The sequence below is a fragment of the Misgurnus anguillicaudatus genome, chromosome 24 (genome assembly GCF_027580225.2).
Source record: "Misgurnus anguillicaudatus chromosome 24, ASM2758022v2, whole genome shotgun sequence".
Lineage (NCBI taxonomy): Eukaryota > Metazoa > Chordata > Actinopteri > Cypriniformes > Cobitidae > Misgurnus > Misgurnus anguillicaudatus.
Window position 1 is genome coordinate 25,815,491 of NC_073360.2, and position 23,653 is coordinate 25,839,143.

Genomic DNA, 23,653 nt, shown 5'->3' on the forward strand with positions numbered 1-23,653 from the left:
AAGTTCAGACTAACATTTTAATTTTTTTGGTTTAACCTCTGCCACAGCTTTTCAAAGCTGAAACTCATGTAGATGTAGCAGAAACGCATACAATCCCACCAGCAACCCAGATTTTAGATCAGGTAGTCTTCGTGTAGCACCCATTTAGAGCTGTAAGATGGGTCCCAGATGGGTTTTGCTTATGTTGTACATTTGGGAACTACCTTAAAACCGAGTAAAATCCTGCATATAACCTACATGGGCAATTGACAAGGGGCAAACATGGAACCCACGGACAATCTCACTTACAACCCATATTTCATGACCATGTTGTCCCTATGTAGTACCCACATAAAACTCAAATCTGGGCCCAACATGGGCATTATGCATATTGCCCAATTGGGGCCCACCAAACACCCAGTGAAATCCTGCAGATGACCTACATGGGTAATTGACAAGGGGCAAACATGGAACCCGCGGACAATCCCACTTACAACCCATATTTCATGACCATGTTGTCCCCATGTAGTACCCACATAAAACTCAAATCTGGGCCCAACATGGGCATTATGCATATTGCCCAATTGGGGCCCACCAAACACCCAGTGGAATCCTACAGATAACCTACATGGGTAATTGACAAGGGGCAAACATGGAACCCGCGGACAATCCCACTTACAACCCATATTTCATGACCATGTTGTCCCCATGTAGTACCCACATAAAACTCAAATCTGGGCCCAACATGGGCATTATGCATATTGCCCAATTGGGGCCCACCAAACACCCAGTGGAATCCTACAGATAACCTACATGGGTAATTGACAAGGGGCAAACATGGAACCCGCGGACAATCCCACTTACAACCCATATTTCATGACCATGTTGTCCCTATGTAGTACCCACATAAAACTCAAATCTGGGCCCAACATGGGCATTATGCATATTGCCCAATTGGGTCCCACCAAACACCCAGTGGAATCCTACAGATAACCTACATGGGTAATTGACAAGGGGCAAATATGGAACCCGTGGACAATCCCACTTACAACCCATATTTCATGACCATGTTGTCCCCATGTAGTACCCACATAAAACTTAAATCTGGGCCCAACATGGGCATTATGCATATTGCCCAATTGGGGCCCACCAAACACCCAGTGGAATCCTACAGATAACCTACATGGGTAATTGACAAGGGGCAAACATGGAACCAGCGGACAATCCCACTTACAACCCATATTTCATGACCATGTTGTCCCTATGTAGTACCCACATAAAACTCAAATCTGGGCCCAACATGGGCATTATGCATATTGCCCAATTGGGGCCCACCAAACACCCAGTGGAATCCTACAGATAACCTACATGGGTAATTGACAAGGGGCAAATATGGAACCCGTGGACAATCCCACTTACAACCCATACTTCATGACCATGTTGTCCCTATGTAGTACCCATATAAAACTCAAATCTGGGCCCAATATGGGTGTCGTGCATGTTGCCCAGGTGGGGCCCACCTAGTAGCAAGTGCAATCCTGCATGAAATCCATGTGGGCAACTGGCATGAGGCCATTATGGAACCCGCGGACAATCCTATATAGGGCCCATTTTTCAGCCCAGTTCATACCCATATGGGCCCTATATACAAATGTTGGCTGGGAGGGCCCATTGTGTTTTTATTTTTAACATTTAACAGGCTTTTAAATGTATATGTATACGATGCAGGAATTTTTAAAACGCTGCCCACCTACTGTACCAACATTTTGATCAGATCGACCAACTTTGTAAGTGTTTTAATTATATTTTCATGTAAATACCTGAATGATTATATAATCACATTTATATATGGATATTTTATATTATACGTTCATTCCAAATTAGTGAATTCTACTTTGATAAATGTTGAAGAGCAAAGCGACACTAGGAACAGCGATCTGCAAGGTAATACTGTGTTATTTTAATTATATTCAGATTTTTTTTTTCTGAAAATGTGATACTTACATTTTACACTTTTATACCAATAGTAAATGCCCCAGCAATAAATGAGGGTTCTCAAGGCGTTAATGAGGACTGTGAACTGCAAGGTAACTATATTATGTGATCTTTACTTCTCTTTAATCTGTATTATTGACTGTTACATGTGTCTTAACTCTTTTTGAAAAAACTTTTCTTTCTGTTTTATACATGTAGATGCCGCATTACTAGTCACACAACCAGGATTTGTACCACAGAACACCTACAAAATCTTCAAGACTTAGTCTTAGTTGGAAACGTAAGCAGACCCGTTCTATTAACCGGACAATACACTAGTCTCTGATGTGCAACCTCGGGATACCCCCACAGATTTCATTAAAACATTTGGTAAGTGTGATTATGTGGCTAAATATTCAATGTTTAAATACTGTGGTGTTGTAGTATACTAATCTTACTGTATTTAAACAGATTTCTATACAGAAAACCTGTTAGGAGCTGGAGTTGTCACAAATTCATGGTCTGCAGCGTTGGCAAGGGCCTAACGGTGATGCGATAGTACCGGTAGCTACTACCGTACTGACATCGTCTTTGGACTCGCAGACATCTGCGGCGGTTAATCTGCCAAGTGTGGTTGGTGCCGGTGTTGAGGATGAATCTTCTGTGATTTTTGAAACATCTCTACCTGCAAATCAGGAACATTTCAACAATGAGTTGTTGCAGGAATTGACAGCGCAAGTGAGAAGACAGGCACTATTTTGCGATGCTGTTTTAAATGTGTTTTTAAATATGTTTTGGTTATTTTGGTGATGCTGGTTTATAGTTCAAATACGTGTTGTTGCAGGGGTTTTCTACTATTTTGTGATACTGGTTTAATTGTGATTTTTTTTTTTTTTTGGATTGCTAGTTTTATTACGGTTAAGAGTAATTTAAGTGTTTTTTCTTTTTGTTTGGCTATATCGACATTGGCTAACGTTAATTTGTAATGCTATTTTGGGCATAATCAGAGAAAATATCCGTGTAATCTCTAAATATTTTTGAAAATGGCTGGTAAAAGAGTGCGTTCAGATGATTTACATAGCTGTCAAGAAATACCTACTGTAAGGGCTAGATATGAGGCTGAGACTGAAATGTTTGCGACCGCACAAGACCAATTACTTGAAAGGGTAAACGAAATGATTCGGTCATATCCACATCAGATTTTGGAACCTGTGCCTGCGGGGGTAGACCTAACATACGACCAAATACGTGAAAGGCAAAATGAAATGATTCGGTCATATGAACAAAGATTTGGAACAAATTTGTTACAAACAGGTTGTGGTGTAGTAAATCCTACCGATAATTCTAACACGACAGACACCCTTATGGGTTTAAGTCAGAGTGACGTGGACACGCTAGTGCGTGAAGAAAAAGAAGCGCTGAATTCATCGAATATTTGAGAATGTCTGCTAGACTTTTAAGAAATCTATCTCTTTTAAAGCTATTATTAAAGGCTACACCTCGACAAAGACGTGTTATTTTAGAGGTTGCTACGGATGAGTTCATTGTTACATTGTGCGAAGTAGCTCTAAATGTTCTTCATGGCAATATACCTCTCACCCCACTACAATATCGGAAACTGAATAGAAGAAGTAACGAAATCAAAATTGTTGCAGATAAGAAGGTTGGAGTTGTAGAAAAAGAAGATTAATCAATCAATAAGGAGGTTTTCTGTTACCTCTTTTAAGTGTTGCAATACCGTTCATAACCAGTTTGATCACCTCGAAATAAGTATTTGCTGATGGAGTATGCTGAGAAAATGTTTTTAGTACCGCAGCACCAGCTGGATAAGTTGAAAACTGGTACCCCTCGTGAATCTATTCAACATACCGTGGAAAATGACTTGGATATGACCATAAGAAATATTCTCTACAGGTCTGATCTGGACACATATGAAAAAGCTAAGATGTATACAGTTGTTTTGCAGAGATTTTTAAAACTTTCTAGACAAGCGGACAGGGAGACCAACACATTAACATGAACTCTTCCACAGCCTGATCACATTGAAAATGAAAACCCTGTTGTGTTACGTGAATCCGCCGGATACTTTGTCTAATGTTGCTGATGACATTTTAAAGAATGTTCCACAGAGAAGTGTTAAAAATGTTCGATACATTTTGGATAAATTGTCTAAAACTAAGGATATCACATCATGGACTGATTCGGGAGAATTTGTGTTTAAAGGTAGATTGATTCCTGGATCACACATGCTCGATTTAGTTAAAAGCGTCACATCCCTACAAAAGGTCGCTGATGAACGGAGACCTATTGGATGGAACGAGTTTCTGGAGGCAATTGCTATTTTAAATATACCATTCTCTACTGTGCCTAACCATTATGTCAGACATGTAATTAACTCTTTCAAAAACAAGTATGCTTCAGTTATTACAAACTCGTCTAAGAGGAGTAATAAAAGAAAAAAGAGTCATCAGGGCACACCTCCAAAAAAATTAAATTTTTCAGAAGGGCATGTATTTTCACCCCCTGTTCTTGACAGAGGTCAATGGTTAAATTTGTAAAAACACTGAGAATGTTTATTGTTGTTGTTATCTGTAATGTTGAATGTCGTATATAAACCCCCCAAAAGATGTAATACTTGTCATTGGTTGTTATTTATTAAGAAAATACAGGTATAAACATTTCACCTGTTTGTACACACTGAATACATTTGAAAATATTTTCATTACAGTTAGATTGTTTTAATCTTTTCACAAATGTAGACACTTTTTTATCATTTTTAATTAAATCATCACTATACATTTTCAGTACATAATCATATTCAAGTCCCTTTGTCATATGGTAAAGAAAAAACACACAATGCTGTACTTGCACATTCGAATGTTGTATCTACTTAGAATTGAGTTTTAAAAAGTTTTTGATAATTGGTGGAATCCTTGGTAATCTGGTTTATTGCCAAAACTGTCAAAGAAACATCCTAAACCCTCTTCGTTTATGTAGATGGCTAACCAATGTTAACCGGGAAGTCCAGAAGGATGTGTGTTCAATATAACCATTGATGGTAATTTTTTTAAAGGCTCTTTCGGTAGATAATCACACGGTAGTACTCCGAGAAAATGGATGTTGCAGGAAATCCGGTCCATAACTGATGTAAGCTGTACAGTATTCATTTTTGAGTATTAATAGTAGTCAACCAGGATCTGCCGACGATTTGATATTTCTATAACACTGTCAAAAAAATTAAAATTAAATTTACTGTCCGGGGGAGGGGTTGTCTAAAACGGGCTTCCAGTCTAATATTTCCACTCTTAATAAGCGAAATGTGCTGCCCGCACTCCTCATCCGGAGTTAGATTGAATGCGTAGAGTGTATAGCCGTGCAGGAATTCTTCTCCATCAATAGATAGTCCCTGATTTTTAAGATGTCAAGATTTGATTCAAGGTCGTAGTTTTTAAATGCAAAGGGGTTTTTATCATACGACCCCACAAAGGCATCGTTATCAACCATCGCTACTACGATAGATTTTGGTAGAGTTCCTAAGAACAAGTTTTCTTGAATGCAGACACGCGATCCTGCAGGTACTGAGAAATTCTTCAGACATACTCTGTAGATTGGGTATTTGGCAGTGGTTGAAAGCAATGCTTGTGCATGCCCCAATCTTACAGCCGGTGATACTGTCACTTTTTTCACAAATAAAGATGCTGACAGGATGTTTAGCTTGTAGGCCGTAGCGTTGCTTCTCATCAAACAAAATTAATCTTTTTCTCTGGTCATACGAACTTTAATATCAACCCCATTAAGCATCAGTTTCTCTTGAAAGAAAATGTCGCTGTGAACAGGTGAGAGAAGTTCAACCACATTACTGGCGTTGGTGAAGGAAGCCCTCTTTGTTAACCCTCGATTTGCCCCCGCAGGATCCATTACGTCCATATGCCCCGCGGTATCTTTGTAGAACAACGCAGCACTGAAGAGTGTTTCAAGAGCATCTTTCCCATAATTGGTAAGACATTCTATTATCCCACGATAAGGGTATGTACTAGTACTTTGTGATATAAGTCGGTCCCCCAACGACACATCCACCTGCCCAAAAATAGAACAGCTTGGATAGTTTATAAGGCCCACAGGAGCTCCATCTGCAATATCTGTGCCATCTGGATTTGTGATTTTGGGGCGGTTTCCCAGACCAGGATTAGCTTAATCCAGGACTAGGCCTTAGTTTAATTAGGAAATATAACTAGTTTTAACAAACATGCCTTACTATAAACATTACCTATGTGCATTTTGAGGTAAAACAAAGGGCACTGATGTATTTTAAGATATGTAAGTGCAAGTTGTTTTCAGTTTGGAGAGCTCTTAAAAGTGTTTAAGTGTAGGACTAGTCTAATCCCTGTCCGGGAAACCGCCCCTTTGAGTCGTAAAAATAACAATGTATTGTTTAGATCCACATAATCCTCCCCCGTTCCGGCAATAAAAAATTCCAGAGGTGTAGAGTCTGAAATCGCTGATAATGGAGGTATTTCTATATATGTATTTTTCTCAATAGTCTGAAATCGCTGATAATGGAGGTATTTCTATATATGTATATATATGTATTTTTCTTCTACCGGTACGTAATGCGGTCTGTCGTATCTAACATTAATAATCTTGTTGTTCTCACCGTCTATATGGACACACCTTAGTAGTGGACCCTTACATCTGCATTTGTTTCATTACCAGATGCTGTTCTAAATCTGTGTCAATGTCTTTATTCTGTTGAACGTACAATTTCGATCATAAATGGTTGAAATAAAACGTATACAGGTTTAAAACAACATGGGGCATTGAATTATGACAGAAGTTTTATTTTTTTAGTTAACAAAACTAATATCATTGTCAATGAATGAGCACTCCAAGCTAAACGCAAATATAGTTGACTGACTGCGATTTTACAGGAAAAGTGTTTGAAAGACACTTGGAAAAGTGGAAAAATCTTGGAAAATTATTTAATCCAGTTTTAATCAAAATATTGTATATATAAGTATAAAATGTCTGACAAAAATGTACGTTTTAAAAAAATTATACTGTAATAACCTGCTTTTGCAAACTTGAAATTCACACAAAATTATTAAAGTTTACGTCAATATTTTCCATATAAATTTATATGTATATCACAACAAACTGTATATTGTTGGAAAGGTCTAAGCCTCTAGAATACATATATCAACAGTGTTTTATAAAATAAATTATGTAGGGAGAGTAATTAATTCAATTTTAAAGAGAGTGCGCCTCAAAACATTTATATCCTGATAAATGTCACTGTCCCTCCAGCGGGAAGCCAACATTTACTTCAGTGTTTTGCATGTGAGTTCTTATCATGACAAACTATATATCATTTGAAAGCTCTAAGGGTGTAGATTTCTTTATTATCACTATTTTGGTAAAGGAATGACATAGTGAGAGCTTTTTTCTAAAATGCCACGGGTATACAGGTGGGCCACGTTGTTGTTATATATTTGTAACACTAATACCCTGTTCCAAACCCAAACAATCATGACTATATATCACTGGAAAGCTGTAAGAGTGTAGTTTTCATATTTCATTGCCATTTTGGGAGAATTATGACGTAATGAGAGTCAGTTTCTAAAATGTCACAGGACCACAGGTAGGCCTAATTTGTTTTTATATATTTATAAGACTAAAACCCTACTCTAAACCTAAAAAATTATGACAAACTATATATCTCTGGAAAGCTCTCAGAATGTAGTTTTCATATTTCAAGGCATCTGTTGATAGAAATAATGTAGTGACAGTTTTTTGTTATATGCCCCCCCATAGGAATGCATATAAATTTTTATATATTCATAAAACTATATCCTATTATAAATCTTCAAAAATGTTGACAAACTATATATTGTTGGAAAGCTCTAAGAATGTAGTTTTCATATTTCAAAACATTTTTGCAGTAATAATAATGCAGTGATAGTAATTGAATAATTTGTGACAAGTATATGCTGCAAACAGTTGACACCTAGTGGCCGTTGTTGGCAAAACCACTAAAAGTGTGACACACACCTCATTTTTTGTGATTTTAACTTGAAATTTGGATCCGAACTACTTGAGATTTATGGCTTCATGTTTGCATTATTACTTTTGTGAAACATTTACATTTTTATAATTTTATTTATAAAAATAATATGTAATGGAATTATTTTTATTTATTAAAATAAATATAAACTGCTATAACAATTTAATTATTTAATATGTTCACCTCCTTTCACCTCTGTGAAAACCCCTTAAAGCGTCTTCTTTAAAACAAGACCAAAATTAGGCTTCTAGACCAAAAAATGCCAGAGTTAAGAGTATGTCTGTAAAAATCCCAGCTAGTCATTTTTATTTTTTGCTCAAGTCATCCTACATCAAGAACATTCAGTGAAAATATAACCGTGAAATCTTTAATGACTGAGTAAGGTCATGCCAAAGATTGAAATAAAAATAAAATCAATGTTTGAAATTTAACCATCGAAACTTATAATCAAATGATGAGACTTTAGCCTGGACTTTAAACACAGAGAGTGATTGTGTTACAATGCCACTGCTGTAATCTGGTCACATTTGGCAGGTTAGCGGCCCTACATATAATATAACAGAATACTGTGATAATACCCCCCTGATTTAAAACCAACTTTAGCACATTTTTGCATTGTGTTTATTTTATTTTTTTGTAATATTCAGATTCAGTCAATGCAGTTTACTGGTATACAAACCAAAAGGAGACAAAGTAATCAATAAAATTTCCAAGCAAATGCATTAGAAACATATTTCTACATTGATTTGATGATCTTGAATCTTAAAATAGATGAAATCTCTGCTAAGCATCCACATGATTTATCTGCACTTCTCCAGTAACTTCAAAAACATCGATTTCATTCAGTGACGAAAAGCGATGCTTGTAAGAGCAAACGTGTTGACCATTCACACACACATTGAAGGAATGGTCAGTACAATAAATGTAGATCTGAAAAAACATAGAAAAATAACATGCAGTATTGTTTACAGGCAAACACTTGTGCTGCATGCAATTTGTAGGATGTCCTACATTCAATATAGTCACTGTTCATTGATATAAAGTTGCGAGTTTGCTTACCTCAAAGTGTTGACCTTCTTTAAATGGCATCCCTGCAGGAAATTCCTCTGGACCCCACTTACCATCCCAAGTGTTGCACACTACCTTATTCTCATCAAAACGGACATTGTAGTGAAATGCAATCCCGAATATGTGGCGCAGGTTGAATGCAATCCTGATTGCAAACAGATGAAAAGTCAGACAATGCAATGAGAAAAATAAAAAGCAGAATATTTTAAAACAGAAGATATGAATAGTTCAAATGCAAAAACCTTAAAGAGATGCAAAAAACAGTAACTGTAAATGTGACTTCAGTCATTGTATTGGTATTTAAAACATTTGACTGTCTTTCGCTGCAAACCCCTCTAAGTGCTTACAAGCTTGTTTGGCTAAAACCTCCCCTTCTTAAAAATCCACTTCTTTGGACAAAACATAGTAAACAGTAAAGATGCAAACATTGCAAATGATAAAAGTCAGCATTCAAAAGGTAGAAACTGAAACCTACACATATGTAAATGTTGGATTAAGTGGATTTGAAGTGAAAGTATTCGATGAGCATACAGTATGTGCCAAGAGCATTCGGTTAATATCATTAATGACGGAGGTGGTGTTTAGTGGCTTTTGCATCTGAGCTCTTCATATATTCTCTCTGGTGTCTGCTGTTGTTTAACCTGTGAGGGTTGGGGTTGACCTCTCCTCGTACGGTAAAGCTTTTTCCAGGTTTCAGTCCTCCCTTGATAACGCTTCTGTAAGGGACTGGCTGATTATGGTTTAAAAAAATGTAAAATATTATTTAATATCTACTGTAAGAAAAAAAATATTTTCAAGTTGTGAAATGGTAAAAAAAGTGGAAAAAAACACTTGAAATATCTGGCTTTCACAAGAGCCTGAGCTAAGAAGTTAGAACATAAAATAGATATCATAAAGGTATCTTAAATATTAAGCACTTTGGAAATAAACCTCACTACCTGGTCAGTAAAAACTAGAAATTTCAAATTTAAAGACTATAAAGTTAAAGCCACAAAAAGAAAACAGTTTTTAAATAAATAAATATTTGTAACTTACAATCATTCTGCCAGTTAGTCTTTAGCTGGGAATACAAAACCTATCAATGCACAGTTGAAACTAATGCACAATGTCCAGTTGTTTAAATAGAAATTATTGAAGTCCCACCCCTAGACCAAACTCCTTTTATAGGCATCAAATCTGTCCACATAATTCCACAGAAAGCAACATTTTAAAGAAATATTAGTCAGTGATATACTAGGAAAATGTAAAGACTCAAAACAAAACAAAAAAACTCCTATTTTATGAAAACATAAGTAACAGCCACCAAAACCCCCCACATTTGACTTATTTACTCATCATGTGGAATGTAGATGTATAATAAATGCACTTCTAACCGACTGAAATTGCAGAATAAACCACATCGTTTAGGGAAGGTATAAGGTCTACAGAGTATTATTTGTATTATGTGCCTTTTCTGGAAATAATGCATTATAAAGATTGTCAAACCAACATTCATGTCCTTGTTTTTGCACTAATAAAACCTCACTTCTCTGTCACAAAGTAACTTTTGGTAAACTCTTTTGGTTCCTCTATGTTGGACAAGCTGCCAATCTCCACACCCAATCTGCTGAAACCACAAACTAGAAAATGATCTTTAGTTACTGAGAATTTCCAAAAAGATGAAATTGCTGAGGTGCAGTGAAACCAAATAGCAGTGAATATGTGCATACAAGAAGATTTTTTTATTATTAATTTTTCTGGGCCCTATGACAGCCATCTTAAAGGGTCATGATTCTCCTTTATAAGCTCAAGTCCACCTCATAAACTCTTTTATGCTTTTTATCTCATGCTGCGGTTCAGACCTTACATTCCTTTTTTACCATAGTTTTATTTTTTAAGTATGCATCACAAAACTTAAAATGAAGGCAGTATGAGGGAAAAAACATATAAGGGTTGCAACAAATCAAGCAACATGTTACGTGTTTATATAAGTGTATTTACGTGTTCATATATCTCGGTTTCAGAATCAATATCGAAAATCAGTATCATATTGTAAATAAAATAAAGTACAAGTGCATGGAAATGTGTCCTTTTGCATAAAAACACTTAAATCATAACATACAAAGAAAGCTAACAGCAATTTTGTCTAAATGAATTTTATTGGAATAATAGCCTTGCAACTTTTTAGGTTCACTGCATTAAAAAATCCATCAGTGATCCTCTGATGTAAATACTAAATTAATTTTTACTGCCACCCTGAGACTGTTGTTAGGAGAAAAAAAATTGAGAATATTGTTTAGGTGCACACGCTTACTTTTTACAGACACAATTTTGTATATTTCATTATAGCATAAGAGTGCCCTGGATGAATACACCTTAACTGTACCACTACTGACAAAATCCAGTTTACTTTGAGCTATGAGAAAAACAAAGAAGAGTTGACTTTTATAATATAAACAGACCACTATATAATACTGTAACTTGGTGGTGTTTCATAGACATTGGCAGTATTGTGGCATTGCATTTCACAGTAAAAACTTCTTGACCTTTCTTTAGCTAAAACATGGTTTATGGTGATTTATCAAAAAGGAAATCTGTGTTAAACCTGCACTAAAGTCAACTGTGCATCCCCACAAACCTCCAAAATATCAATCTCATGCAGATTTGTGTAACGGTGATTGAAAGTGTGTGCTTGTTGGCCATTGACAAACACATTGTAATGATGAGGATTGCAAGTGATGGTGACCTGAAACATACAAAACACAATGTAAGTGATTTTAAAATGGACCGGTTTCATAGACAGGACATGGATTATGCCAGGACTAGGCCTTAGTTAAATATATTTATATTTTATGAATGTGACTTAGACAAAAACATTACTGGTGCAGTTGTACAAAGTATAATGAAACCCCATCCCTAACCCCAACGTTATACGGGCAAAAGCAAATCGTGCAAGGGTATAGTATGGTCGTACGAATTAATACAAATTAGCCACCTCGAAAAACACAAACGAATTGAAATTGGATTGCATTGGATAGGCTATAGGGCACATTTTTTTCTGGTAAGACAGCTCAAAAATACATTTTAGTCTGGGACTAGGTTTAAGCCTTGTCTATGAAACCGAATCGATAAATCTTAACAGAAATCATAAAGACCAAGAGTTTTGTCAAACATGTAACAAAGCAATATGAAAAACATCTGTCATATGACCATTTAAATAAAAAAGGATCTGTTCAGAAATAACAAAGATGTCTATTTGTCTACCTGAAAAGGTTGTCCTCTTTGAAATGGCATGCCTCCAAACCGTTCCTCTGTATCCCACTTCTCCATTTTATGGCTGTTTCGAACAACCACATTCTCATCAAATCGGGGATTGTAGTGCAATGCAATCCCAGTTCTGTGACACAGGTTAAACGTTACTCTGATAGAGAAAAGACAAAGTTCAGTAATCGGATTTTTACACTTTAAGGATGACAGAATATTGAAAATGTTAATAGTGTCAAACCTCTTGGCATTAGGGTTTATGATTCCTTGGATGAGAATGTTTTTGCCAGGATATAATCCACCGTTGATTATCGTTTTGTATGGGATCGTCTAAACGTGGGTTAAAAAAAATTAAGGATATTTTTACACGGTGTAAAATAGTACATTAAAGTCCACAGTCTACAAATACATAAAGCAAAAACATTTTTATATTGTAAGATTGCATATGAACTAGCCTTCACTTATACTGAAATACAAATGATTTATGAAGTTTCCATCAAAAGGGGAACTCAAAAGGGGAATAAACACGACTTTCTCCAGCAGTGTTAAAAATTAACATTAAAATACAGAAAAAGATATCAACAGTCTGAGGTTAATGTAATATCAAGAAGCTTAGACGAGTTAAGCTTAGACCAACACTTTATAATTTAATATGTAAAAATATTTTGTTTATCTATTAATCCGGTATCTCACTCCAAGAACTGCTGGTGTAGTTTTTTTTTATATTTTTGTACAGTTTTGAAGAACTGCTAAATTCTGCATTTATTTAAGCACAATATGTCTGAATATATTTATGTATTCACAATTGTGCTAATTCATGTGAATGTGATGTGAAATGTTCTTACATAGCCGACTGGAGATGGAGGAAACTGAGAGGTGAGAGAAAAAAACATTTGATCACTTCTATATACAAGAAAACAACACTGTGGTCTCACAACACTGACTGAAAAATATATGTAACACCAAAACAGCAGCAAACAGTGTGACAGTGAGTAATAAAGCAGGAAGTTATAAATGATGACGTACTAAAGTTAATCTGTATCATGAGACCCGGTTTACTCAATGTCATTGTGTAGAAGTCTATCCTTACCACTCCAAACATGAAATGTAAATTTGTATTTCATTATATAACTATGCAGCCTCTAATTCAACGACTTTAGGACTTTATGGTTATGGTTGTTGTCACATGAACATTTTACATGACTTACCCCACATACAGGAGGTATGGCATGCTGAGCCTGTAAAAATAATGAACTTTATTGTTTATGACAGGGAAGCTAAAAATGTCAACTCTTTATTTCCACTCCTGACAAATAACCTTGAAAAGATAACTTATAAAGTGGGTTCAAAAGATGTTGCAAAACATACAGGGTATAGTACTATCTCAACAGTGACTGCACTACAGAAACAATGTGATAGTACTTACAGGAAAACCTGGCTGTGGAGGAAAAGCCTGCCAAGAAAAATGTTGACCATATTACTAGAATGTGCCAAATATTCACAAAAAACCTTGAGAAAAAATAACATACTGTATAAAGTGGCTTTAAAAGATCATCTCAACAGCACTACATAAACAATGTGATCGTACTTACAGGAAAACCTGGCTGTGGAGGTAAAGCCTGCAAAGAAAAAGTTGTCCATATTACTAGAATGTGCCAAATATTCACAATTAACCTTGAGAAAAAGAATAACCTAATGTATAAAGTGGCTTTAAAAGATCATCTCAACAGCACTACATAAACAACGTGATAGTACTTACAGGAAAACCTGGCTGTTGAGGAAAAGCCTGCCAAGAAAATGTTGATCATATTACTGAAGTGCACAAAATAAACACAAAAAACATTGAAAGGATAACATAAAGTGGCTTTAAAGATGCTGCAAAACAGTCTTGTCATCTCAACAGTACAAAAACAAAGTGATACTTACAGGAAAACCAGGCTGTGGAGGTAAGAAGGGCTGCCAAGAAAGAAGTCGACCATATTACTAAAATGCACTAAATACTTTCAAACACATCATTGTGATAAAACAGAGGCCTATCTATTAAACTTAAAAATTGAAGAATATATCCATTATATAAAATATCAAACAAGAGTTTTATTTTTTTTAAGAAAGATTTTAAGCATTATTTTTAAACAAATGTTCTTTGGGGAACAAAAAATGTTTTTATGCCATCGCTGTGGAGAACATTTTAAGCACTTTTATTTTTAAAAGTGTAACTTTGAGACCATTTTGAGACCATTTGTTTTGCTCAAAAAAGTGAACTTGACATCTTAAGAATTGTTTGGCTTATGCAATAAAAGTCATATATTAAATTTGGCTTGAACTTCCAGTATTAAAGTATTTAAAAGTATTTATATATATATTTTTTTTAATTTTTGAAGCCACAGTGTTTAATCTTTGACACAATACATTTTCTTGTCATCCCAAATACATTTTAGCACACCATAGGGGGGTTTCCCGAACAGGACTTACACTGAAAAAAATTATTCATTCAATTCACTCAATTTTTTTAAGGTAAGTGGTCGCAATTAATTTATTTAAGCTACATTTAAATAATAATAATAATAATTAGGAAAACAAAACAAAAAACTATTGTTTAAATGTAGGTTAAATAAATTGATTGCGACCACTTACCTTAAAAAATTGAATAAATTGAATGAATCATTTTTTTTCAGTTTAGGCATAGTCCCAGAATAAAATCAATGTCTGGGCAGTCTTAACTAAAAACAACTTGTGCACTGCGGACATATCTTAAAATATATTACCGACCTTTATTTTTTGATTTGTAATGCATGTTTGTAAAAACTGCTTAGAGGTACAGTTTGGGTATTTAACGGCATCTTGTGGTGAGATTGCGAATTGCAACCAACCTCAACTTCGAAACACAGTAAGAAGATATGGTAGCTTAACATGTCATCATCTGAGACAACATAGAGACGAAACACGCTCTGCAGATCAATTTGTCCGTTTAGGGCTACTGTAGAAACATTACGGCGACTTCCATGTAAGGAGACCCGTGGTGTATTTAAATAAAAACGGCTCAATCTAAGGTAATAAAATCAATAGAGTTAATTTCGTAAGCTCTTTATACTCCACTGATAATATAGTTCAACCCAATATCACGCAAATACGTGACTATTTCACGTATGGACCAACGTGAAAATGTCACGTTTTGCCGGGCTTGAACGCGAGCATGTCACGTTTTCTGTTTGTGTCACTTTCACGTTTTGGTTACTTAACTTTTTTGTCCTAATTTCTTACCATTGTCGCTTTGGTTTAGGGCCAGATTTACATACAATGACATCCTTACCTAAACAAACTCTAACCCCAACGGCAGGCGACAATTGGTTAAAGTTTAGAACATATAAAAGAATAAGTCTTGTATCTTTTTTTTATAAACCAATACTTAAAGTGACAAATACTTAAAGTGACATATAACACAAGCATCAAATCTAACCCTAAACCGAAGCGAAAATGGTTTGAAAATAGGACAAAAAATTTGAGTAACCAAAACGTGGAAGTGACACAAACAGAAAACGTGACATGCTCATGTTCAAACCCGGCAGAACGTGACATTTTCACGTATTTGCGTGATATAGGGTTGTATAGTTATGTAAATTATATTGCATTTCTTACACATTGCACCTTTAGAAGTCCTAATATAACCTAGGCCTAGACCTGGCTTAATTTAAACCCTGCTGGGAAACTGCCCCCATATCACTATAATGAAGTAGCATCATTGTTTTGTTCTTACAGGATTCTGAAAGACAACAGAATTCAACTCCACCATTCCACCCACTGAGATGGTGTCAACTTGAGTGTATGAAATACGATGTCTGTAGTCCATGAAGTGTCTCCCATTTGTACTTATCTATATAGAGAACAAACAATATCATTCACTTTTACAGTATATCAGTAAATAAAACAGCCCTTGAACAGGTGATTTACATTAAAGCATTTGGCAGATGCTTTAATTCAATGCAAATTACAGTGCAATTTACACTCAGAAACATACAAATGCTGTCACTAAAAATCTCCTTATATGAACAATTTAGATGCAGACATGTATACATTTGGTAACAATATGTACCTTTGAGATAGTAAGTAGTAATATGCACCCTTAGGGACAAAGAGAGTGTATTTACTTTTTATCAGTAAAAAATCAAACCCATGACCAGTTAACGCAATGATTTCCCAAATGTGCAACACTACTTATTCATCATCATCATGTGTTTTCATTTTGCCACAGAAAAGCAGATCTGAAAGCAAGTGAATGACCTTGTATGTGTCCTGGGTGACAAGGATCTGGAGGGTGAACGGATGACCTAAGGCGAATGGAGATTCGTACTTGCGTTCCTCTGAACCCCAGCGACCTTTCTGACAGGTGTTGTGCACCACATACACAGAGCCTCCCTCATATCGTGGATTAAAATGCAGGGCAATATCTGACGCAGAATGAGAACCACACTGGAGGTTCACATGAAATCTACAGAACATGGAGAGAAAACTGAGCATGAACTTATGGCAAAGAAAAAACAATATAGGAATGGGAAAGTATGTAAATGTGTTTAAAGGTGCAATGTGGGTCTTTTAGAAGGATCAAAAATGCAATATAACTATATTATCAGTGGTGTATAAAACCTTACATAATGAACTGTATTGTTTTTGTTACCTTACAATGAGCCGTTTTTATCTACATACACCACGGGTCCCCTTACAGAAATACTCACCTGTCAGCACGTGGCAAAACCCGTCCACTTAAGATAATACTCTTCCCATTCTGCAAGCCTCCCTGGATTGAACCAGTGAATGGGATTTTCTGTATTGGAGATTCAAATACCATCCAAAACACATTAGTATATGTGTACAATTCCTGTTGTTTGTTTTAAGGCAATCAAAATATGTACACTTTCTAACATTTTTTTTTAAATGTAATCGTGGTTGGGTCTGTCCCATAGACTGTAAATAAAGATGGATGACGCCCATTCGCTCTCTTCCATTGGTAAAAAAAGTGAAGCCGTCAGTGTCCATTGACAGTAAAAGAAATGGACACAGCGACCCCATTGGATTTAACGGAGACAAGTGAAGTCAGTTAAAAGCCCGCACTTCCTGGTGGACGGCATACTGCGCAGACTCAAACTGAGCTTGATGACGTAGATGTCACGTAAGCAACCTGTCTGACAATTGTAAGTCTCCTAATAATAATAATAATAATAATAATTCCTTACATTTATATAGCGCTTTTCTCAGTACACAAAGCGCTTTACATATAAATGGGGGAATTTCCTCAACCACCACCAATAGCTGAGGCAAGAGAAATCTGAATCACCAATAGACAGTAAAAGGAACTTTGTTGAACAATTTTGTCTCGTTGCCTTTATGTACTCTCTATGGGCTTCTCCCTTGACTTTATACCTCCACGTCCACCCGATTGCCTCATAGACAGTAAAAGATTGCCTGTGAGCTTCTCTTCCTGTCCATACAATAATTACTCTACTCTGCGACAGAGGGTCGCAGGTTATGACGCAATCGTTAGCCTGTTTTTACAAAAACTGCTTCTACTGGGCCATAACGTAAGATACAAGGTAATGGAGCATTTTATACATTTTTGTGTTTCTTTAGAAATAAGTAATGGACAAATTGAGTCTTTAAACACCTCAGATGTAAAGTTATTTGCTGTCAAAATGAATCCAAAATGAATGGGAGTCAATGGAATGCTAATGCTAACAGCGTGTGGGGGTCCGCTAATTAATGGTGGAGCCCTGGGAAGCTTCAATAAAATATGAAACCCTGCCCCCATGTCAGTGTCCCGATACAGCGCTGACATCGTGGGTCTTGGGTCTGCGCAGTAGCGATTTCGGAACAAGACCCCGCTCTCGCAGAATGCGCATATCACGGCTGTCAATCATGACGTGGCACAACGTTTCGTTTTTATAGCATTAAATAACTAACTAAAAACAAACAGTAAATGACAGAAACCAGCTTTGGAAAAAAGATAATTGAAGTGTAATTAAATTGTTTAGTTGGTCTCAAGTCCCATTGAATAACATGGGGAGGCGGGGTTTATGACCTATACTGTGACCAGTCACTGTGGGGTGATCGAGACGTTTTGGCTTCACTTTTCAGGGCTTGTGCGGCACGCTTGGTTTGTCCATATTTGACCAAACTATGGGTTGAAACAAACCAGCATTTTTGGGGTATTTCGAAATAAGCATTTGATTTTGGAACGTGGTTTTAAAATTCTAGAATTGATTCCATAAATACTGTACATAAATAGAAAAGCTTCATTTGGTTAAAGTCTAACCGCTGATTCTGTAAAGTCCAGCATTATACACTGTCAGAAATAAAGATACAAAAGCTGTCACTGTGCAGTACCCTATAAAAAGTCCTAATATGTACCATTTGGGTACAGATATGTGCTTTGAAAAGGTACTACTGCCCCAGTGACAGCTTATACACTGTAAAAAAGTTTAAACAGCTTGGTTATGCAAGTCAATTAGACTTATATTAAGTTTTGACTTGTGATAAGTTGACATAACTTATAAAAACAAGTTAAAACTTAATTTGTTAAGTTAAAAGTTTTTTACAGTGTTTCTGAGAACTCAGTAAAAGACAAATAAAAATATATGAGAAGTCATCTGCTGATTTAACAGTAAAATATTGCATCATTGAAAAAATATTTGAATAAAGACAAAAAACTACAGATTTCTTACCGGGTTGTAAAACGGCTGTTGTTGATTAAATGCCATTCTGACAGTTCTTACAGTAGACCTGCAGCTATGTATATTCAAGACTGATTACCAAATCTCTAAGTGATGATATGATGTAAAAAGCACAAGGTAATGATTAAAGAGGAACCACCCACAGACGACTTCCTGTTCCTCCATAAAACCAGGATTCAGACTACACAAACTACTGTTTCAAAAAAACATGATTTCCTGAGTGTAATATGATTGTAAAAATAAAAGTTAACATATTTATTAGATGTGAGTGAAACTGTAGGTCATGAAATAAAGTTGGTTGAAAAGAAAAAAGGTTCTGTAACCGACTTGCTTTTCCCTTAACAGAATACAAGCCAAGGACAACAGATCAGGATCTCTTCTGTTATTTTTTTCTGTAAAATATGGGAAACTTCATGAAATAAACAACCCTGAGGCACGTCGGCCTCTGCCGCACACAATAGCAAGACAGCATCAGGTCTGGCCTCAGCAGAATCTCGTTGCATTCTGATGCAAAAACCAAGAGTTAAAATAACCCAGAATTTTGGGTTGAAACCACTCAGCATGGGTTATATTTCAACCAAGCAGGGTTGTGTTTTTTAAAGTGTAATGTGCATTTCTAAACATATTTGCACAACATACAATAGGAGAACAAATGGAAGTAAAAACTAAATCTAGAGGAACTGCTTGAGGGATCTTAACATGAAGTTTTGAGAAGTTCAGGAACAAAATACACAACTGACATTATTAGCATTATTAGTTTTTCTCAATCGCTTTGGAGCATTTCTGAATTAAGAAATTGGAAATAAGAAATTGGAGAAGTCCTCTGCTGATTTAACAGTAAAATATTGCATCATTGAAAAAATATTTTAATAAAGACAAAAAACTACAAGGCTGTTGTTGATTAAATGCCATTCTGACAGTTCTTACAGTATGTAGACCTGCAGCTATGTATATTCAAGACTGATCTCCAAATCTCTAAGTGATGATATGATGTAAAGAGCTCCAAAGCGAATTTTTCTCAATCGCTTTGGAGCATTTCTCAACTAAGAAATTGTAGAGATTGTATTTGTACTGTAAAATATAATTTATTCAGTACCACGATGTGTGTAACTTTTTACAGGAAAAAAGAAAAGGTGTAAATCTGAATTCTGTACAAAATTCAAAAAAACTTTAAATGCCAAATGACCAGTTAACACAAAACACATTTTATTTTATTAACATTAAAACTGACCCGAAATTAGTGAAGCATAGTAGACACCAGTGTTGGGGAAAGTTACTTTTAAAAGTAATGCATTACAATATTAAGTTACTCCCCAAAAAAGTAACTAAATGCGTTACTTTTCATGGAAAGTAATGCTTACGTAACTTTTAAGTTACTTTTACGTTACTTTTTCTTACTTGGCTGAGGCTTGATCTCTTTCAGGCCTTGCAGGTATTTTATGATCGCAAAAGTTTCAAGCTCTGGCCTGCCATCTCCGTTTCTGACTCAAACTGTTCCCGCTCAGGCGCACAGAGTGCGTTATTCTACATTAATATGTTCCGTTTAATTCAGTACATTATTTTATATTTAAATAATTAAACTGAAAAGTAACTCAAATATTAATGTGTACATTTATAAAGTAATGCGTAACTTTACTCGTTACTTTAGAAAAGTAATATTATTACGTAATGCATGTTACATGTAATGCGTTACCCACAACACTGGTAGACACTGATTCTTGAGTTCATTTTTAGATCACTAGATCCCCTAGTGGTGAACCGTTTCAAAACAGTTATTGTGTTAATGATTGTGTTACATGCCACTGCTGTAATCCAGCCGCATTTGGCAGCTTATGGCGGCCCTATACATATGATATAACACAATACAGTGATAACACCCCAATCTGATTTAAAAACCACATTAGGCACATATAAGCTAAAATAACAATAATCAAGAAAGACATTTTTTTGCATTATGTTAATTTTATTTTTCTGTAATATTCAGAATCAGTCAATGCAGTTTACTGGTATACAGACCAATAGGAGACAAAGTAATCAATAAAATTACCAAGCAAATTTATTAGAAACATATTGCTACATTGACTTGATGATCTTGAACCTTAAAATAGATGAAATCTCCGCTAAGCATCCACATGATTTATCTGCAGATCTCCAAGAACTTCAAAAACATCGATTTCATTCAATGAAAGAAAGCGATGCTTGTAAGAGCATACATGTTGACCATTCACACACACATTGAAGGAATGATCAGTACATGAAATGCTGATCTGAAAAAGCATAGAATAATAATAATAAGGTATTGTTTACAAACAAACAAGCAAACAAACAAGCAAACACATCCTTAAGCGGCCATAAAACACTTGTGCTGGGACTAATCATATATATATATATATATATATATATATATATATATATATATATATATATATATATATATATATATATATATATATATATATATATATATATGAAGAGTTTGGTTCCAAAACGCGATAAACGCCATTTTTGAAAAAAATTAGTTATTGACAAAATCTCAGGTCAGTAGTTACAAGTAAATTCTTAATTTTACGCAAAATCCAATATCCGCCGTGTTATTCTGTCATCTTTTCTCCCTTTTTTCCCAAAATGAGATAAACGCCACTCCCCCTTTTTTACAGAACGCCATAAATCCTACAGCGCACCATTCACGCAATGTAAACACACAATGGCGGCGCGCTGAGTACATGGAGTCCTAGTTTTCCTCATCTACTTTGTACTTCGTGATCAACAAACAAAACAAAATAATACTTTAATAGCATTGATAAAACTGTGATGGTTTTCTGTGATGGGAAAGAAACGTAAGCCATCAACATCTAATAATTTCCCTGAGAGGCACTCGGGAGACGGGTGCTTGTTCTCCCGACAACATCAAGCTTCTCATGCTAACACATTGACCCCAGAGGATCTTATGAAAAACTTTACATAATTTTACTCAAAGTCAACGAAAATCGAGCAGGACCAAAAACATTTTACAGCTGATCGCTGTGAAAGACGTTAAGCGACGACGTCAAGTACCGCAATGACAGGGTTCTTAATATGACAAAGTGTTTTGATTAATGACATTAATGTTTATATTTTTAATTAGTCTGTACAACTAGTCAACTAAATGAATATAACATGGCAAAGATGAATGCACATTTATATAGGCTATTGATTCAATAGATTTATAGCATTTTGATTAAAAACTTGTCATGGATTTATTGCCTCTGGCCTAATCACAGCCGTGATGATATCACACTCCTACTTGAGCGATATTGCTTAAATATATATAATGTCCTGCTACATTCAATATAGATAGTGTTCATTAATATAAAGATGGGAGTTTTACCTCAAAGGGTTGGCATGCTTTAAATGGCATCCCTGCAGGAAATTCCTCTGGACCCCACTGACCATCCCAAGTGTTGCACACTACCCTATTCTGATCAAAACGTGGATTGTAGTGAAATGCAATGCCGAACCTGTGGCGCAGGTTGAATTCTATCCTGATTGCAAAAAGATCAAAAGTGAGGCAACGTAAAAATAAAAACAAAATTTTAAAACAGAAGATATGAAGAGCTTACCTATAAGGGTTGGGGTTGATCACTCCTCGGACAGTAAAGCTTTTTCCAGGTTTTAGTCCACCTTTGATAATGCTTCTGTGTTGGACTGGCTGATTAAACAAATATTTATATTAATATTTATTTAAATCTACTGTAATATATATATATATATATATATATATATATATATATATATAAAAAACATTTGTTACTTGTCAAAAAAATTACACTAGAAATATCTGCCGTTCACAAGAGCCTGAGCTAAAAAGTCAGAACATACAATAGATATCCTAAAGATATTACCATAAAACATTAAGCACTTTGGAAATAAGCATCACTACCTGGTAAGTTAAGCAAAAGCAGTTTAGAAATTTATAGTCACAAAAAGACGACAGTTTTTAAGCAAATAAATATTTGTAACTTACAGTCATTCTGCCAGTTCATAAAATCTATAGCTGGGTATACAAGACCAATCAATGCACAGTTGATACTAGTAATGCACAATGTCCAGTTGTTTAAATAGAAATAATTGTCCCACCCTTAGATCAAACTCCTTTTATAGGCATCATTGAAATCTGACCACAAATATTAGTCAGTGATATACTAGGAAAATAAAAAAACGAATTTCTTACGAGAACATACCTAAAACATTCCTTTCTCATTAAGTACAATACCTAACGGCCACCAAAAAATGTGTCACATTTCAATTATTTACTCATCATGTGGATACGTAGATGTGTAGTAAATGCACATCAAGCCGATTGTTATGTAAGGAATAATTGACGATGGGCCGTTGAATTATAAGAAAATAATGCACACTCAAGATGGTAATGTGGCACAGCGTGAAGCAGGATCTATATTATTTTCAAATATAGTGAACAAGGAAGAGGGAACACATTTCGCCTGTTTTTGCTAGATTGCACGGCCTCCCCATTGAGAATAGAATCCAGTTCAAGGTATTATTGTTTGTCTATAAATCCCTGAATGGTTTGGCTCCAAACTACTTATCAGATCTTTTCTCCTATCAT

At 35.4% G+C, this 23,653-nt stretch overlaps 3 protein-coding genes and 1 long non-coding RNA gene across 9 annotated transcripts; 1 reads left to right on the top strand and 3 right to left on the bottom strand.

The window, feature by feature from the left end:
- Positions 1-1,649: 1,649 nt before the first annotated feature.
- On the top strand, positions 1,650-2,337 carry LOC129437346 (uncharacterized). The gene is made up of 4 exons (XR_008642245.2): positions 1,650-1,766; positions 1,864-1,923; positions 2,007-2,066; positions 2,173-2,337. It is a non-coding gene; the product is annotated as an uncharacterized lncRNA (long non-coding RNA).
- A 5,941-nt stretch (positions 2,338-8,278) lies between these two features.
- On the bottom strand, positions 8,279-10,333 carry LOC141361434 (galectin-5-like). Its single transcript, XM_073862684.1, has 4 exons — positions 10,118-10,333; positions 9,724-9,812; positions 9,074-9,227; positions 8,279-8,944 (listed from the first exon to the last, which is right to left on the bottom strand). Exons 1-4 carry the CDS (start codon positions 10,121-10,123, stop codon positions 8,798-8,800), a joined length of 396 nt encoding a protein of 131 aa, XP_073718785.1. The 5' UTR covers positions 10,124-10,333; the 3' UTR covers positions 8,279-8,797.
- A 766-nt stretch (positions 10,334-11,099) lies between these two features.
- Positions 11,100-19,188, bottom strand: LOC129438188 (galectin-9B). Of its 6 annotated transcripts, none has more exons than XM_055196820.2 (13): positions 19,039-19,188; positions 17,056-17,144; positions 16,604-16,811; positions 16,080-16,196; positions 14,252-14,281; positions 14,085-14,111; positions 13,918-13,944; positions 13,752-13,778; positions 13,534-13,563; positions 13,171-13,194; positions 12,567-12,655; positions 12,326-12,458; positions 11,100-11,807 (listed from the first exon to the last, which is right to left on the bottom strand). In XM_055196820.2, the coding sequence occupies exons 1-13, from the start codon at positions 19,072-19,074 to the stop codon at positions 11,661-11,663; spliced, it is 984 nt and encodes a 327-aa protein (XP_055052795.2). In that variant the 5' UTR covers positions 19,075-19,188; the 3' UTR covers positions 11,100-11,660. The 6 variants fall into 6 exon arrangements, with proteins under 6 accessions (XP_055052795.2, XP_055052794.2, XP_073718783.1 ...); XM_055196819.2 differs by having other exon boundaries at positions 12,326-12,482; XM_073862682.1 differs by lacking the exon at positions 14,085-14,111 and having other exon boundaries at positions 12,326-12,482.
- Positions 19,189-21,087: 1,899 nt separating this feature from the next.
- On the bottom strand, positions 21,088-23,100 carry LOC141361673 (galectin-5-like). Its single transcript, XM_073863304.1, has 4 exons — positions 23,051-23,100; positions 22,647-22,735; positions 22,415-22,568; positions 21,088-21,314 (listed from the first exon to the last, which is right to left on the bottom strand). The coding sequence occupies exons 1-4, from the start codon at positions 23,054-23,056 to the stop codon at positions 21,168-21,170; spliced, it is 396 nt and encodes a 131-aa protein (XP_073719405.1). The 5' UTR covers positions 23,057-23,100; the 3' UTR covers positions 21,088-21,167.
- Positions 23,101-23,653: the final 553 nt, after the last annotated feature.